This window comes from Plecotus auritus, assembly GCF_963455305.1.
Source record: "Plecotus auritus genome assembly, chromosome: X".
Classification (NCBI taxonomy): domain Eukaryota; kingdom Metazoa; phylum Chordata; class Mammalia; order Chiroptera; family Vespertilionidae; genus Plecotus; species Plecotus auritus.
The window spans coordinates 56,282,385-56,300,314 of NC_137784.1; the positions used below are offsets into that span (position 1 = coordinate 56,282,385).

Genomic DNA, 17,930 nt, shown 5'->3' on the forward strand with positions numbered 1-17,930 from the left:
TAACACCTGTTGAATCTCTGTAAACCTTAGGAACAATAGTGATGTTTGGACTGCTGGTTTTCCTGGTTACCATGGAAATGAGTACCTGGCTACAATTCTGTGTAGTCACAGAGAATAAGGTATCAACCCTCCCTCCCCTCCCCCAGCCCTTTTTATAACCATAACCATAGTGATTATTTCAGGTGGGCTTCATGAGCAGACCTGGCAGCAGGAGACGCAACTAAACATCTGATTTAAGTATGGAGTATCAGAGTGCAAGCCCTAGTGAGGAAGTGTGAAAAAGAAACATGGCGGGGTCTTTTTTCAGTAGGAAAAGACTAGATCTACTACTAAATACAACGACATTGTTGCTCTTGCTTCTTGCACAGGCGCAGTGCAGGAAATCCTCATAGCACGCCTACGCGCACATTTCCTTCCCTTCTCTCTGTCTTTCCATTTTCCTCTCTCCTCCTTTTCTCCCTCTCCCCCCTCGCAATCATTTGGTCTTCCAGTCTTTCCGTTAGCTGGTTTACGTTTCGCCTTCCGAGCCTCCATCCCCCCTCTCCCCCTTCCTTTTGGGTCTCTAGCGGACGAAACTAGCGCATGCGCATTAGGTACAAAGCCTCGCTCTTTGTCCCCATCCGTCGTTCACACGAACCCAAGTCTTTCGCATTCGGCAGCCAATAGGATCATAGAAATGGCGGAAAACTGATTCCGCCTCTGAAGAAGAATCTTGATTGGCAGTTCAGATAACCAATCAAGAATGCCACTTTGTACCCCTGGGGAGGCACCGAGCTCTGTCGTTGCGTTTCCGGCGGTCGCGCGCTCTTTTCTTGGGACGGTAGAGGCCGTGTAGCGTCGCCGTTACTTTGAGGAGCGAACAGTCGGTAGAGGGTGAGTTTGGGGACGACTTAGTTCTCCTGTGAGAGGGGAATAGGATTTCTCGCGACAATCGGTGAAGGAAGAAGTTAGGGCAAGGCTCGGTTTAGAGGGAGGTTGGCTCTTTCCAAGGCCCCTTGAGGCCTTGTGCCCGCCATCCCACTGGCTTCCCAGCCCACCCGCGCGCGCGGGGTGGGGGCCCATCGCACTCAAACCTAACTCGCGCTTCCTCTCCCGCCGCCTTTCTTTGTGCGACGTGGCCTGGAATCTTAGCACTGTCAATAAGTTCCTGGGCGGTTGAGCTGCCCTGGGCCTGAGGGTGTGGGGTCTATCATCCCAGAGCCTTGGAGTCGCGGTAGGAGGAGGAGGCGCTTTGTAGGGTGCTCCTCCCCTCGGCCTCGCGAGGCCATGAATTCCGAATGAGCAACTGGGGCACCCCGAGCGATGTTTCTTTGTCAGAACTCTTAGCTGGGAAGTTCATCTGTTCGTCCAGATCCCTCCGCTTTCTTCCTCAGGTTCCTGTATGCCCTTACTTTTAGTCTGGTTGCCTAGCTGCTCAACCCACGTGTAGCATCACTTTTAAAAAATGAAACTTAATTTTATGGATTTTTTAACGACCATTTTCCACTCGGAGAAACGATTGTCGTAAGGTGACACCTTTGTGTTCTTAACAGAGAAGTCAAGGTTAGAAAAGACTGGGAGGCACTTTGCTATCTTAAATCTAGGTTGAGGTAGGTGTAGGGTAGCCAGATAAAATATAGGACGCCCTGTTAAATTTGAATTTGACACAACGAACTATTTTTTAGTATACGTTTCATGGGACTTACATACAAAGAAATCATTTCTAATCGTAAATTCAAATTTTACTATATTGTGTATTTTTATTTGATAAATCTGCCAATTCTATTCGGAGTACACTGGTTAGATTTATACTGTCTTTGTTCAACTTCTTTGTTATCAAATGAAAGGTCCTAAGAAACTCCTGGAAAATAAAAAAGGACCTTACCATGTTAGTGCATTCTGCAGCTTTCAGGCTGGTCCATATCCAGGTGGCCATTTGGGCTGGTAAATTTTAACCAGATTTCCCAAATGTTTCCACTTAAAAAGTTGAACCTTATCCTGAAAATTAAGGGGACATTTACATAGTTTTCAGATATGTGATACAGTAATGTACTTGGTCCTGTATCTAAACACTTGTGCAACTGTACCTCATGCTCAGTAGCCCCAGTCTTTCTAAATCAGCAATACATATTTTCTCAAGCAAGTCCTTCAAGGTTAGTCTTGCAGATAGAAATCCTTGCTGCTGATCTTTGTACTTTTCTTTCCATTTTCTTCTCAGAGGCCCCATGGTTAGGGGGCAGTGATTTCTGCACATATTTCCAAATTATATTGGTAGTGATAGGGACAATACTTACTGAGTACTTAGCTACTCTGTGGGCACTGTTTTAAGGGATTTATACAATATACGTAGTCTTCACCATTGAATGCCTGCTTGGGAAAGAACAAATGGAAAGGGAAGATTATAAAGATGAGCATTATGAAGACATTTATTTAAAAACACAAAGGTAGGGAATTTGGTTATACAAGTGATTTTTGCTAGAATCCAGAAGAGTGGAGGTTGAATGTAATTAATGACATTTGTCTAATTGAAGCACCTACCATATGTAGAAATAAGGGTAGTGGTTTCCAGCAGGAACAAGTGTCTGCTATGTACTTGTCCTTAAAATAACCAGCCCTGTAAGGTAGGTATTGTTATCCCCATCTTACAGGTGAGGAAATTAAGGCTCACCTTAGGTAACATGGCTAGTTTGGAACTCTGAAATTGAAATGAGTAATTACAAAGCCTGTAGTATAGAAATGAGTATGAGATTCTCCACTCCATGCTCCATCACACTGTGTGACCTTGGATGGGCATCATTTTTCTTATCCAGAATAATAATAGTTGTGATTACTAAAGGAGTTAATGCAGACTTAGCACAGTGCCTGACCTTAACTGCCACACTATACTTTCTAAAATAAAAAATAACCTCCCCTTGAACAACATAATCTGATGAACAAAAATAGATCCAGAGACATATAACATCGAACAGACTGTCAAACCTCAGAGGTAAGGCAGGGGAGAGAGGGGGTAAGAGTTCAACCAAAGGACTTGTGTGCATGGATATAAGCATAACCAATAGACACTGACAGTAGCGGAGTCAGGGCCTGTGTTGGGGTGGTGGGAGTGGGCTGAGAGAAGTCATGGGCGGGTGGAGACGTGTAATGCTTTCAACAATAAAGAATTTTTTTAAATAAATAAAATAATCTCCCTTGAAGTAATCTTAAATTAAATGGTCTAGAACATCTTAGCACTTTAACCTCAAAAAGGTAGGCCATTTCTATTAAAAGTTGTAAAATGGCCTTTTGAAATGGAATGATGAGGTGTGGGTAAGATGTAAAGATAAGAGTTTTTAATATTTCAGTTTTGAATGGATCTCTAAGGATTTCTATTAACATGTAAATTATAAATTGTAGATTCCTTAATGGGATGCAAGGTACTGAGGCTAGTGCCTTAGTTAAAGGCTGGAGGAAAAAAAGAGGGTCCTTGGGCTCTAGCCAGAGATAAGACCTAGTTGAAGAAATGGCTGTGAAAATCATTCAAGTTTCTGTTGTAGGCCACTTTGAGGTCAGGGAAAGGAGATGTTTAATAGCTGGGACTCTAAAAATAAAGTATCTGTGGAAAAAAGTATCAAATAGGGAAATATCTGATTCTAATGCCCAACTTAACCCTGCCCCCAACTGTTGCTGGGGTAGACTTTAAATTCTGTATGCTTTTATTTCTTTTATATATATCTTATTTTAAAATAATGATTTCCTTTTTCTTAATTTTCAAAATTTTTATTTTTTTGCTAATCCCCCCCAGGATATTTTTTCCCATTGATTCTTAGAGAGAGTGGAAGGGATGTGGGGAGAGACAGAGAGAAACATTAATATGAAAGAGACACATCTACTGGTTGCCTCCGCACGCCCCCTGATGGGTTGGGGGCTAGCCTGCAACCGAGGTGACTGCAATCTGAACCGATTTGTGTGAAACTGCTACACCTATTCATGGCATTTAAAGTTCTTACAATTTTTTGAGAAAACAATACTGCACTATGTGGCAAGAGTCACAGATTCGGTTATACTATTTTTATCCTAAGGAAATAATTAAAGCTACAAGCACAAAGATATTTACTGCAGTGTTATAACAGGAAAATATTGAAAACAACCTAAATGTCTCATAGTAGAGAGTAGTTTAGTAAATCCATATGGGCTTTATGTAGCTGTTAAAAATTATAATTATGTTCACTATAGAGATGAGGAAAACCTGAATATACAATGGTGCATTATGATTATAGTCATTGAACTGATAATGTATTTTCTGAAAGCTGAAGAATCAAAAATGGAAATTGTGAGAGGAATATTTACTCAGGGCTATGCCCCAAGATTTAGCTTGAGCATTGTTTATAATGGTGAAAAATTAGGAACAACCCATGTCCAACACAACAGTGGCTTGGTTGACAGCTGAATACTGTGCATTAACAATGTAGAAGATTTAGTAACATGAAAACGGTTAGTCATGTGTCGTAAAGTAGAAAAGGCATTATAAAATAATTTTTATCATATCCTATTTAGAGTACCTACAAATATATAAATCAGTGACTAGGAGGGTATACCAAAATGTTAACAGTGACCATTTTTTAGTGCTGGGTCTTTGGATTTTTATTTTTGTTTTTATTTCTAAGTTTTTTATAACAAAGATATATTTTGTGGTAGGTGCCTTATTAATGAGAAACAAAACTGATGAACTGACATAAATGAGAAAATTCAAGTCTGGGCTTAAATGTCAACTTTCCAGTGACATGTTACCTCACAGCTCTATTTAAAATTACTACCTTCCACTCCCTATCTATTTTGCCCCCCTCTTTTTCATCCCCCCTTTTTTATTTTCCAGTAACACCTCTTCTTAACTACTATGTGATTTAATTATTATGTATATTGTTTTGTCTCTCACTAGAAGGTAAGGACCCAGAAGGCAAGAATATTTGCTTTGTTCATTAATGCATCCCAAGCACCTAGAATAGTGCCTAACAAATAGTTGGCATTCAGTGAATATTTATTTGTTGAATGATTGATTTAGTAAAAAAAAAAAATAGTAAAAAAATCATCAATAACCTATAACAAGTAGGACAGTTTTTATTTTTGCCTACCTTCTGTTCCTTGTCTACATTTATGAATTTCAAAAAACCCTTTCCCTCTTAAAGTATCAACATTTTTGATGCTTACATGGTCTTCATAATTTTTAATACTGTGTAACGTTCCATTGTATAGATGTATCATAATTAAAAACTAGGCCTCTGATTTTGCATATGTAAGTCATTTTTATTATTTACCATTTTTATTGTCCATAAAGGCCATTGCCAATAGTGAATATTTCATGGGTGTGATTTTTAAATTTAAAAAAATTATATTCTTAGGATGAATTTCTAGGAACAGAATTCCTGAGTTAAAGAATATGAACATCTTGATAGTTCTTGTTACCTATTGTCTTATGAAACAACTTTTGGATATAGTATTTCATAATTGCAATGATGTTCCCAGTTTTGGTGGGATATGATACAAAATATATTAAGAATGTATTTATACACATAAAAGTATTCTTATATGCCCATTATCCAAAAGTTAACAGTTATTTTCTTCATCTAAAATACAGCTTGCACTGTTTTAAAGAATCATATAATGTATTCACCATAAGGTCTTTCTTTGTATCTTTCCTTCAGCTCAGTTCTGACTAGAGAAGCCTTGGGCAAACTACGGCCCGCGGGCCGGATCCGGCTGTTCTATCCGGTTCTCTTGCTCTCCCTTCCGCTCCTTTACTTTGAATTTATATTAGTTCACACAAACACTCCATCCATGCTTTTGTTCCGGCCCTCTGGTCCAGTTTAAGAACCCATTGTGGCCCTCGAGTCAAAAAGTTTGCCCACCCCTGGACTAGAGGGTATTGTGTTTAGAATTGACTTTGCCCTTTTATTTCATTAACTGAAGAACTGTCCTTGGATGTCAGTTTAAAACCATCAACTGCCAATTTCTAGATTATGCCAGAAATTTTCATTTTGTTTTCTTTTAATCTTATTTTAATTTTTAGATGACAGAATTTAACATTTTAGTTTATACTAGGGGCCCAGTGCACAACTTCGTGCACCTTCAAAGGAACTGTGGGCCTTGAGGCTGCAGTGGGCACAGGGGCAGGTCTTGGCCCATCCTTCACGCCCCCACCCGGCCCCTCCCGCTGCAGCCCCTGTCGCCCAAACCAGCTAGGGCAGTCGTCGTAAAATGTGCTTTAATAATTTTATGATAGGGCTAACAGTTAAGGGGTAGCTCTGTTTGGAAAAGTAGTTTCCTATTATGTGTAAAATTATTGAACTAGAAAATTCCTCAGGTCATTCTAGTGCAAGCTGTTCTTGTCTGATTCTTGTCCAGTTTCTGTGTGCAACATAACTGCTAATGCCCGGTTGTTTTATATTTCTGAATTGTATTCCTTTGCCATACTTGTTCAAAATAACCAGTTGTTAGGATCTGGCAAAAGTCAGGATACCAACGATGATTGATGACATACAGTATGAGTCATCAGGAAGGTGACTGCATTCTTAGCACTGAATGTATTTGACTGTCCACATTTTCTTCTTAGGGTACAAAAAATGCAGAGCAATAAAACCTTTAACTTGGAGAAGCAAAACCATGCTCCAAGAAAGCATCATCAGCATCACCACCAGCAGCACCACCAGCAGCAACAGCAGCAGCCACCGCCGCCAGCAGTACCTGCAAATGGACAACAAGCCAGCAGCCAAAGTGAGTGCATGCTAAGTAATGGGGTCGAGATAGGTTCCCTATTAGGAATGGGGTCTTGATTTTTTTAAAATATATTTTTATTGATTTCAGAGAGGAAAGGAGAGGGAGTGAGAGATAGAAGCATCAAGGATGAGAGAATCATTGATCAGCTGCCTACTGCATGCCCCTTACTAGGGATTGAGCCTGTAACCCAGGCATGTGCCCTTGACCAGAATTGAACCAAGACCCTTCAGTCCACAGGCCGACCCTCTATCCACTGAGCCAAACCGGCTAGGGCTGGGTTCTTGATTTTTAGATTAGTCTTTTGGGATTGTAAAGGAATAGGTCTTTGTTCTATTTACCTCTTAATACTTAAGATAGAAAAAGGCTGATTCTCTGGAACCAAGGAGCAGGCATGTAGGGATAGCAGTTGAGTATAGGTTGCTTTGCTGTGTTGGCTAAACAGATGTCTGCATGTTTTGCCTCAAAGCTTGGTTTCCTAGAGGTAATCAGATGACTGATACTTAGGGAACATATAGAACAAGTCTTTAAGACTTAATGGAGAAGTAGTCTGGTACTGAGTATTATTACACTTTTAGCCTGGCCTGTGCCAGCCCATTTGTAATCAGTGAAAAGTCTTTAAAGGTATGTTTCCATTTGTTCAGCAAACTTTGAACGCCTATTGTGTGCCTCTTAAGACTAGAACCTAAAAAGGGGCGGGGGAGAACTCACAGACATGGACAACGATGCGGTGATTGTGGCAGAGGGTGGAGGTGGGAAAGGGCATAGAGGGACTAAATGGTTTTGGGAGACTAGAACCTACTTCAAACCTTTTTAATTTCCTGAGATTTCTACAAAGAATACTTTTTCCTAACTCATTTTTTTTAAGATATATTTTTATTGATTTCAGAGAGGAAGGGAAAGGGAGATAGAAACATCAATGATGAGGGAGAATCATTGATTGGCTGCCTTCTCACGCCCCCTACTGGGGATCAAGCCCACAACCCAGGCATGTGCCTTTGGCTGGAATCGAACCCAGGACCCTTCAGTCTGCAGGCTGACGCTCTATCCACTGAGCCAAACTGGCTAGAGCAGTAGTCGGCAAACTGCGGCTTGCGAGCCACGTTGACTCTAACGAGTTTGCCGACCACTGACCTAGACTCTCGATTCCAATAATTTTTTTTAATATATTTTATTGATATTTTACAGAGAGGAAGGGAGAGGGATAGAGAGCTAGAAACATCAATGAGAGAGAAACATCGATCAGCTGCCTCTTGCACACCTCCCACTGGGGATGTGCCCGCAACCAAGGTACATGCCCTTGACCGGAATCGAACCCGGGACCCTTCAGTCTGCAGGCCGACGCTCTATCCACTGAGCCAAACCGGTTTCGGCATCGATTCCAATAATTACAGGCTATTGTTGTTCCTTGTGATTAAGCCCCTACCCCAGTGGTCAGCAAACTCAGTCAACAGAGCAGCAAACCGCGGCTCAAGAGCTGCATGTGGCTCGCGAGCCGCAGTTTGCCGACCACTGGGCTAAGGCCTAACTCATTCCTTTTTATTCTGTTTCCCCCCAAGCCTGAGAGAATGGGAACTGTAAGGTTATGAAGATGAGTGAGATTGGGAAATGGAACAACTGTGCTTTATACTTAAAAATCTGTCCCTTCTTACATAGAGTTCCTTGACTTGCTTAATTTTCTCCTTGGCCAATAGCTCCTGTATTGTCTTTCTGCCTTTGATTTAGTCCAAGTTGGTTCCTGGCCCACAGTAAGGCCCCCCCCCAATCTCTGCATACTGCTTTCATATTTTGAGGTGCAATTTAGTGATAAGTGGTTAGTGGATAGATTGCATTGGGAAATGGTGTTTGGCTTTTCTATAGCAATTAGGTTTCCTAATATAGCAGTAGTTGTAGCTCTTTGAGAATGACTGTAAATCTCTTGTCTTCTCTCAGATGAAGGCTTGACTATTGACCTGAAGAATTTTAGGAAACCAGGAGAGAAGACCTTCACCCAACGTAGCCGGCTCTTTGTGGGCAATCTTCCTCCTGACATCACTGAGGAGGAAATGAGGAAACTGTTTGAGAAATATGGGAAGGCAGGCGAAGTCTTCATTCATAAGGATAAGGGCTTTGGCTTTATCCGCTTGGTAAGCAACTGTAGGCTTAAAGAACAAAGGTGGGGAAGTTGGGGAGTGATGGATATGGAAAATAAGGCAGTAAATAATTCTCAGATGATCTGCTAAAAGCTTGTAGTTGTAGTTGATGGAATAAGACAAAAAATGCAGATTTAAAATTTTTTCCTCATTGATTTCTTAAAAATATTGCTTTTATTGGGTTTGAGAGAGAGTGGAAGGGAGAGAGAGAGAAACATCGGTCAGTTGCCTCCCACACACACCCTGACCATGGATCCAACCAGCAACCTGGGCATGTGTCCTGACCGGGAATCAAACTGGCAACCTTTCAGTGCACTGGATGATGCTAAACCAAATGAGCCACATCAGTCAGGGCTGTATATATTTCTAAAAATTTAATTGTGCTAAAATACACATAACATAAAATTTATTATCTTAATTTTAAAATTTATTTTTAACATATATATTTTTATTGTCTAAAGTTTTATATATGTCTCCTTTTTTCCCAATTGACCAGATCTTTTTAAAAAATCTGATTTGATTTAGGAAATGTGTTAAGTATATAGGGGGAAACCTTTCTAGGCATTGTTTATCTCCATAAATGAGGAACTTGATGTGATCAGAACTAGTATTCCTTCCAGATGTACCACTCACTCAAGACTATATAGGCAAGTCATTTTCTCTGGGGCTCAGATTCCTCTTTAGTAATATGAAGGGGGTCCAATCAAGGTTTGTGGTTCTAAAGAGGTCTCTTGTAGGACATAAGAGATTCTGGTTAAGTTGTTTGTAGCTAGCTGAAATTTAAATATTCTAGCTCTACTGTATTGTAAGGGTAGGTTTTATGCTGATGATTGTTCAGATGATATGTTACCCTTGGGAGAATAACCTGTGATACTGATAACCATGTAAGTGTTACTACCTTTTAGGATTTCCAATTGGTTTTTCAGGGCCATCAGAACAGTTAGGCTAGTATGCACTGAGTGGCCAGATTATTATGATCTCTGAACGCATAATAATCTGGCCACTCAGAGTGTGTGTGTGTGTATTAGAGGCCTGGTGCATGAATTCGTGCGTGGGTGGGTTCCGGCCAGCCTGGCCAGGGGAAGGGGACATGGGCGGTTGGCTGGCCTGCCTGCTGGTCGAACTCCTGGTTGAGGGGACAATTTGCATATTAGCCTTTTATTATATAGGATATTCACTGAGTGGCCAGATTATTATGTGTTCCGAGATCATAATAATCTGGCCACTCACTGTATATTTTATTGATTTTTTTCAGAGAGGAAGGGAGAGGGATAGAGAGTTGGAAACATTGATGAGAGAGAAAGATCGATCAGCTGCCTCCTGCACACCCCCCACTGGGGATGTGCCCGCAACCAAGGTACATGCCCTTGACCGAAACCAACCCGGGACCCTTCAGTCCACAGGCCAGTGTTCCATCCACTGAGCCAAACTGGTCAGGGCTGTTGTTGGTTTTTTATTTGTGTGTGTGTTGATCCTCACCTGAGAATGTTTTCCATTGATTTTTAGAGAGAGTGAAAGGGATGGGGAGAGACGGAGAGAGAAACATTGATGTGAGAGAGACATCAATTGGTTGCCTCCCATATATGCCCTGACCAGGGCCGGGGATCGAGCCTGCAACCAAGGTACATGTCCTTGACCAGAATCATGGGTTGATGCTCAAACCACCTAGGGCCAAGCTCCTTTTTTTTTTTTTTTTTTTTTGAGATATTTTGTATTTAGCTGTGCTACTTTAGAATCTTTTAAAAATATATTTATTTTATTGATTTGAGAGAGAGATAGAAACATCAATGATGAGAAAGAATCATTGATCAGCTTCCTCCTGCATGCCTCACACTAGGAATTGAGCCCACAACCTGGGCATGTGCCCTGACCAGGAATTGAACCATGACTTCTTGGTTCATAGGTCAAGGCTCAACCCTTGAGCCACGCCAGCCGGGTGCTAATTTAAACTCTTGATAGCTGTGTAGTTGGTCTGTTAAACTGACTTATTCTAACTTTCCTCTGTTTCCTAGGAAACACGAACCCTAGCGGAGATTGCTAAAGTAGAGCTGGACAACATGCCACTCCGTGGAAAGCAGTTGCGTGTGCGCTTTGCTTGCCATAGTGCATCCCTTACAGTCCGAAACCTTCCTCAGTATGTGTCTAACGAACTGCTGGAGGAAGCTTTTTCTGTGTTCGGCCAGGTGGAGAGGGCCGTAGTCATTGTGGATGATCGAGGAAGGCCCTCAGGAAAAGGCATTGTTGAATTCTCAGGGAAGCCAGCTGCTCGGAAAGCTCTGGACAGATGCAGTGAAGGTTCCTTCCTGCTAACCACGTGAGTGAGGGCCCGTTGTTGTCTGGGAAGTTAGCCTTTAGAAACCCTGTTCCTGTGCTCATTTAAATACTGTTCATACTAGTTCAGCTTTCTAGTAAGTTTTTTTTTAATTCATTTTTATTGATTTCAGAGAGGAAGGGAGAGGGAGAGATAGAAACATCAATGATTAAAGAGAATAATTGATGGGCTGCCTCCTGCACACCCCACACTGGGGATTGAGCCCACAACCCGGGCATGTGCCCTGGCCGGGAATCGAACTGTGACCTCCTGGTTGATGCTCAACCACTGAGACACACCGGCTGGGCTAGTAGAGTTGTTAACATAATCTTAAATTAACACAAGTATAGTTTGAGGATTAAAAAATAAACTTTAATAGCCCTGGCTCAGTTGATTGGAGCATCATCCTGTACACCAGAATGCTGCAGGTTTCCTGTTTGGGGCATATGCGGGTGGCAGTCGAATGGTTCTCACGTCAATGTTTGTGTCTCTCTGTCTCCCTTCCTCTCTAAAATCAATAAAATATCCTTGGGTGAGGATTTTTAAAATATATTTTTATTGATTTCAGAGAGGAAGGGAGAGGGAGAAAGAGAAACATCAGTGATGAGAGAGAATCATTGATTGGCTGCCTCCTGCACGCTTCCTACTGGGGATTGAGCCCGCAACCCAGGCATATACCCCATGTGCCCTTGACCGTAATTGAAACCGGGACCCTTGAGTCCACAGGCCAATGCTCTATCCACTGAGCAAAACCAGCTAGGGCAGGATATATATATATATGTGTGTGTGTGTGTGTGTGTGTGTGTGTGTGTGTGTGTATATATATATGTGTGTGTGTGTGTGTGTGTGTATTTAAATATATTTTATTGATTTTTTACAGGGAGGAAGGGAGAGGGTCAGAGAGAAACATCGATCAGCTGCCTCTTGCACACCCCCCACTGGGGATGTGCCCGCAACCAAGGTACATGCCCTTGACCGGAATCGAACCCGGGACCTTCAGTCCACAGGCCGACGCTCTATCCACTGAGCCAAACCGGTCAGGGCAGGATATATATTTTTTTATGTTAAATTTTTTCAGTCCTTCAATGGGTCATTTAATCAGTGTTAAATCTCCCCTTTGAAGTTTTATAACTCTGAAAAGTTGTTTTGTGCGTGCAACACATCTTAGAATTTATCCCAAGTTGTTGTCTGGAGTTCTGTAGATAACACATATTTAGGCTGCACTTAAGTACTGTATCTACTTACTTTGAACATCTTTTTTTAAATTATGTTTTTATTGATTGTAGAGAGGAAGGGAGAGGGATGGAGAAAGAGAAACATCAATCGGCTGCCTCCCGCACAACCCCCACTGGGGAATCAAGCCTGCAACCCAGGCATGTGCCCTGACCAGGAATCGAACTGGTGACCCCTTGGTTCATGGGTTGATGTTCAACCACGGAGCTACACTGGCCAGGCTGAACATCTTTTTAAAGGCTGTATTAATTGTCTTGTCCTGACCCCTAAAACTAGTTCATGTGTCAAGCCTAGTGTAGGGTATAATTTGATTTTTCTTTTTCCCAGATTTCCTCGACCTGTGACTGTGGAGCCCATGGACCAGTTAGATGATGAAGAAGGACTTCCAGAGAAGCTGGTTATAAAGAACCAGCAATTTCACAAGTATGTTCTGACAGATTCCCTGTTAGCTGTTTGCCTATTCTTAAGGAAGCTTGTAAAGGGATGTGTAAAAGAGACGACAGGTATTTGTTATATGTATTTACTAGCAGCCATTATCTTGGCACTCAGCGGGAATACATTGCTTAGTTGGCAACTTAGACAGAATTTTAGTAACCCAGGAACCTTGTCTTTAGGGAGAGGGAGCAGCCACCTAGATTTGCACAGCCTGGCTCCTTTGAGTATGAATATGCCATGCGCTGGAAGGCACTCATTGAGATGGAGAAACAGCAGCAGGACCAAGTGGACCGCAACATCAAGGAAGCTCGTGAGAAACTGGAGATGGAGATGGAGGCTGCTCGCCATGAGCACCAGGTCATGCTAATGAGGCAGGGTGAGTATAGGCCTCTAAGTCTTAAAACTAAAAGAACAAAATAAGTTTTTCCAGAGTTTCTTAGTATTAATCAGTAGAGAAAGGCCTAAACCTCTACTTTTATCCACTAAAATATTTTGTTGACCTTGGGTAGGCAAATGAGCTTGGAGATGTGGCAGAGAATACTAAATTCTGTGGAGAAGGAAATAATAGGTTTGGCTGTATTTTTGGAATCTGGATACCTTGGATGGCCACTGAGGGATTATATATCCCCTTTGTTTTCTGGATCTTTAATTATAGACAATTATTGGGCTCATTGAGAATGAAGAATACCCTCAATCAAGTCTGTTGTTTTTCTAGATTTGATGAGGCGTCAAGAAGAACTTCGGAGGATGGAAGAGCTGCACAACCAAGAAGTGCAAAAACGAAAGCAACTGGAGCTCAGGTAACTCTTCTCAACCCTTTTTCTCTCACAATGTCTCACTCCTGCTTCCTACCACCGAGCTACTTCATGCATTTGTAAATATATTGGCAAACATTTCCTGGCTGTTTCTGAAGTTCTCTCTTTGGATGGGAGATGTTTCAGCTGCCAGTGGTTCTGGGAATTACCCAGGGCTACACTAAAGAGAAAATAGCTGAGTGCTGGTCTCATGAGGCTCCTTTGAGAAAGAACTTTTTCCCATAAGGGACACATCTGGGTTGCTTTAGGGCTGGGCACATTTAACATTGGGCTTCCTGGAGAGCTATGATAGTTTTTAGTTGGCTCTTTAAAATATATATATATATATATATATATATATATATATATATATATATATATATTATTGATTTCAGAGAGGAAGGGAGAGGGAGTGAGAGATAGAAACATCAATGATGAGACAGAATCATTGATCAGCTGCCTCCTGCATGCCCCCTACTGGGGATTGAGCCCAAAATCCAGGCATATGTCCTTGACCAGAATCAAACCCGGGACCCTTCAGTCCACAGGCCCACATTCTATCCACTGAGCCAAACTGGCTAGGGCTTCAGTAGGCTCTTAATCCTCTTGCCTGAGTCCCCTATTAAGATAATTGGCTTAAGTTCTAGAATACCTCTGCTTAAATACCTTGGACTCTGTAGGCAGGAGGAAGAGCGCAGGCGCCGTGAGGAAGAGATGAGACGACAGCAGGAAGAAATGATGCGGCGACAGCAGGAAGGATTCAAGGGAACCTTCCCTGATGCGGTATATCTCCTTTGTGCCCATGATGTACCAGTCCAGTCGTGATATGACAAACCCACCATGAATTGTCTGCCCACTAGGACTATACAACATACCAGGTTATGATCAATTTTTCCATTCTGTGAAACTCCTTTTAGAAATAATTCATGGGAAGGAAAGGTAAGGTTTGAAGGAGAGCTCTTTTTGCCCCACGGGCTATTTAGAGTGAAAAGCTGGGACCAGTATATGCTGTTTAGACTCAGTGACTGTAGGATGAGATATCCAGTTCTGTAGCAGCCTTGACTAGTCCATTACTGTCCTTAAAGTTGTACAGGTTGGAACTATAGAAAAAAATTGACTATCTTTCCCCTTTCCTTTCATAACTCTCTTGTACCTAATAGGACACTGATTTGTGTCCTAGTAGCTCTGATCTTGAACTCACTGTATAACTAGTAAGGAACTGTTGTTGGTGTTCCTCAGCTTGGTCTCACTGTACTTGGGATGTGTAATCACTCTATACTTTCCTTAGTGTGTGGTCTTCAATGGATTGTGGGAGAATGCAGTGCTGTCTTAGACTGTCTTTAGTGTTTTTTTGTTTTTCAGAGAGAGCAGGAGATACGGATGGGCCAGATGGCTATGGGAGGTAAGGACTTAGGAGATTAATGGCTCTGATTTCCTTTCTTGTCTTGTCTCTGGTGAACTATGTAGCTTATTTTACATAGTCCAGATTTAAGGGATTCATATTTCTGGGAGCATCATATTTTGGGGTGGGGTAACATGTCTTAGCCCAGTGGTCGGCAAACCACGGCTTGCGAGCCGCGGTTTGCCGCTCTGTTGACTAATGAGTTTGCTGACCACTGTCTTAGCCCAAAGGTCTTGTTGAATTGTTTCCTTTAGAACAGAAAGAGACAGATGATATCTTTCTCCTGTACTGATCACACTACTCTGCTTTAGGTGCTATGGGCATAAACAACAGAGGTGCCATGCCCCCTGCTCCTGTGCCTGCTGGTACCCCAGCTCCTCCAGGACCTGCCACTATGATGCCAGATGGAACCTTGGGATTGGTAATAACTGCAGGGCCTTAATAGTAACCCTGAATGGTGATGGGAGGAGAAAGGACTTTGCTTCCATAGTCCCTTGACCTGCCATGATTTTGCTACAGATGACAGTATTAGAACCACTGTTATCCAATGAAACCTCAAGATCTTTATTTTGGATTCCTGAGTAAACCGAATCTCAAAATAACTTTATGGTCCATACAGTCCTGAGGTGATTTTAGTTCTTATATCAAAATGTTAAAACTGGATAGGCTTCAGGTTGGCTTGAAAGTGATGGCCTGCCCTTGTCCATGTACCTAGTTCATCAAAAAGAACATAGGTAGAACTTAACCATCTTAGGAATTTAGTATGTAATATTGCTTAGCAAATAAGAATAGGGATTAAAAAGACGAAGAAGAAAGAATAGGGATAAAAAGTTAAAGGTGGGCCGAAACTGGTTTGGCTCAGTGGATAGAGCATCGGCCTGCGGACTGAAGGGTCCCGGGTTCGATTCCGGTCAAGGGCATGTACCTTGGTTGCGGGCACATCCCCAGTGGGAGGTGTGCCAGAGGCAGCTGATCGATGTTTCTAGCTCTCTATCCCTCTCTCTTCCTCTCTGTAAAATATCAATAAAATATATTAAAAAAAAAAGTTAAAGGTGGGATGATTGGGTGGGTCCGTAATTCAAGTAACCTTTCAGGGACATCTGCTAGTCTTTTTTTTTTTTTTTTAATGTATTTTGTTGTTGATTTCAGACAGGAAGGGAGAAGGAGAGATAGATACATCGATGATGAGAGAGAATCATCAATTGGCCGCCTCCTGCACACCCCACATGGGATCGAGCCCACAACCTGGGCATGTGCCCTGACTAGGAATTGAACGGTGACCTCCTGGTTCATAGGTCGACACTTAACCACTGTGTACTCCAGCCGGGCTATCCACTAGAGGTTTTTTTTTTTTTTTTTTCATTGATTTCAGACAGGAAGGGAGAGAGAGAGGGAAACATCAATGATGAGAGAGAATCATTGATGGGCTGCCTCCTGCAAGCCCCACAATGGGGATGGAGCCCCACAACCCAGGCATGTGCCTTGACCAGGAATCTGTGACCTCCTGGTTCATAGGTCACTGTTCAAGCATGAGCCATGCCAGCCAGGCTCCACTAGAATTTTAAGTACGATTAGGCACCCCCAGCATCAGGAGCCTTGAAAAATTGGGTGGAAATGGCCTCCAAGGGAGGGACTACAGATGGGTGGGAAGCTTAGGACATAGGTTATTTTTGTAATGTTGCTCTCTTTTTCTCTTTAAGACCCCACCAACTACCGAACGCTTTGGCCAAGCTGCTACAATGGAAGGAATAGGGGCAATTGGTGGAACCCCTCCTGCATTCAACCGTGCAGCTCCTGGAGCTGATTTTGCTCCAAACAAACGTCGCCGATACTAATAAAATTGCAGTGTCTAGTTTCCCAAAACCCTTAAGAGAAGGACCCTTTTTGGACTAGCCAGAATTCTACCCTGGAAAAGTGTTAGGGATTCCTCCCAATAGTTAGATCTTCCCTGCCTGTACTACTCTAGGGAGTATGCTGAGACAGCGGTCAAGGGAGGGGTGATATTTAACAAATCATTTCTGTGTGGTATATTGTTGAATCGTGTCTGTGTGGTGCATTCCTGAAGTCTCGATTATTGAAGGCCAGGGGTGGGGAGCAATGGCAAAGTGGATCTAATTAGAGCCCCCATGAATCTTGATCATTCCATTCTGTTTATCCTGTTCTATTTGCGTTGTCATTCTTAAATTTCCCGACCCCGGAGACACTGCCACATGTACCACAAAAACCACAAACGTCCTCCATCACTTTATTCACTCCCAGGTGGGAATTCAGGCAAATGTCTTCAGAGGTCACAGATAACATACATACATACGGTTCTGTTATACCCCATATATTACCCCTTCATACCCTAAGGAAGACATTTTTCCTCTTACAGATTTTCATTTTAGTGTATCTTTTAAAAAAATCTTGTGTTAACTTGCCTCCATCTTTTTCTTGGGTAGGGACAACCCAGGAATGGCCCTTTTGTTGTGTCTGATGTTGCTGTTCACAGCTTTTCTTGATAGGCCTAATAACAACCTTGGAACAGGGTTGCTGTATGATGAATGTCCAACAGTAGCTCTTAGCATTGCCTGTCATAAGTAGTTATGCTATGCTTTTTTTTTTATTGGTGTACCATGTTTGATTTGTTCCTGATACCTTTGGAGTTTTTTTCTGAAAATGAAGCAGTAATGCAGCATCAACTTATTAAAATACATTTTAATCCTTTTCATTTTCTGTGCTATTTTTGAAGGGGGAGGGAGGGAGGGGTGTTCTGTCTCAGGAGATGAGCAGTAGGTTTTATCAAGTATCCATGTGGCACACATGTCAGGGATTGGATGCATACTGTGGCTGAAGTGGTTGACAAAAGACCTGTGCTATTGGTACACAGAAGTAATAAGGATGGGAGGAAAGCTTTG

General features: G+C 42.2%; 1 protein-coding gene across 1 annotated transcript; it reads left to right on the forward strand.

The window, feature by feature from the left end:
• The first annotated feature begins 746 nt into the window (after positions 1 to 746).
• NONO (non-POU domain containing octamer binding) lies at positions 747 to 17,739 on the forward strand. The gene is made up of 11 exons (XM_080652396.1): positions 747 to 873; positions 6,566 to 6,726; positions 8,659 to 8,852; positions 10,871 to 11,172; positions 12,730 to 12,825; positions 13,017 to 13,213; positions 13,553 to 13,637; positions 14,312 to 14,414; positions 14,994 to 15,033; positions 15,345 to 15,454; positions 16,734 to 17,739. Exons 2-11 carry the CDS (start codon positions 6,576 to 6,578, stop codon positions 16,866 to 16,868), a joined length of 1,413 nt encoding a protein of 470 aa, XP_080508522.1. The 5' UTR covers positions 747 to 873; positions 6,566 to 6,575; the 3' UTR covers positions 16,869 to 17,739.
• Positions 17,740 to 17,930: the final 191 nt, after the last annotated feature.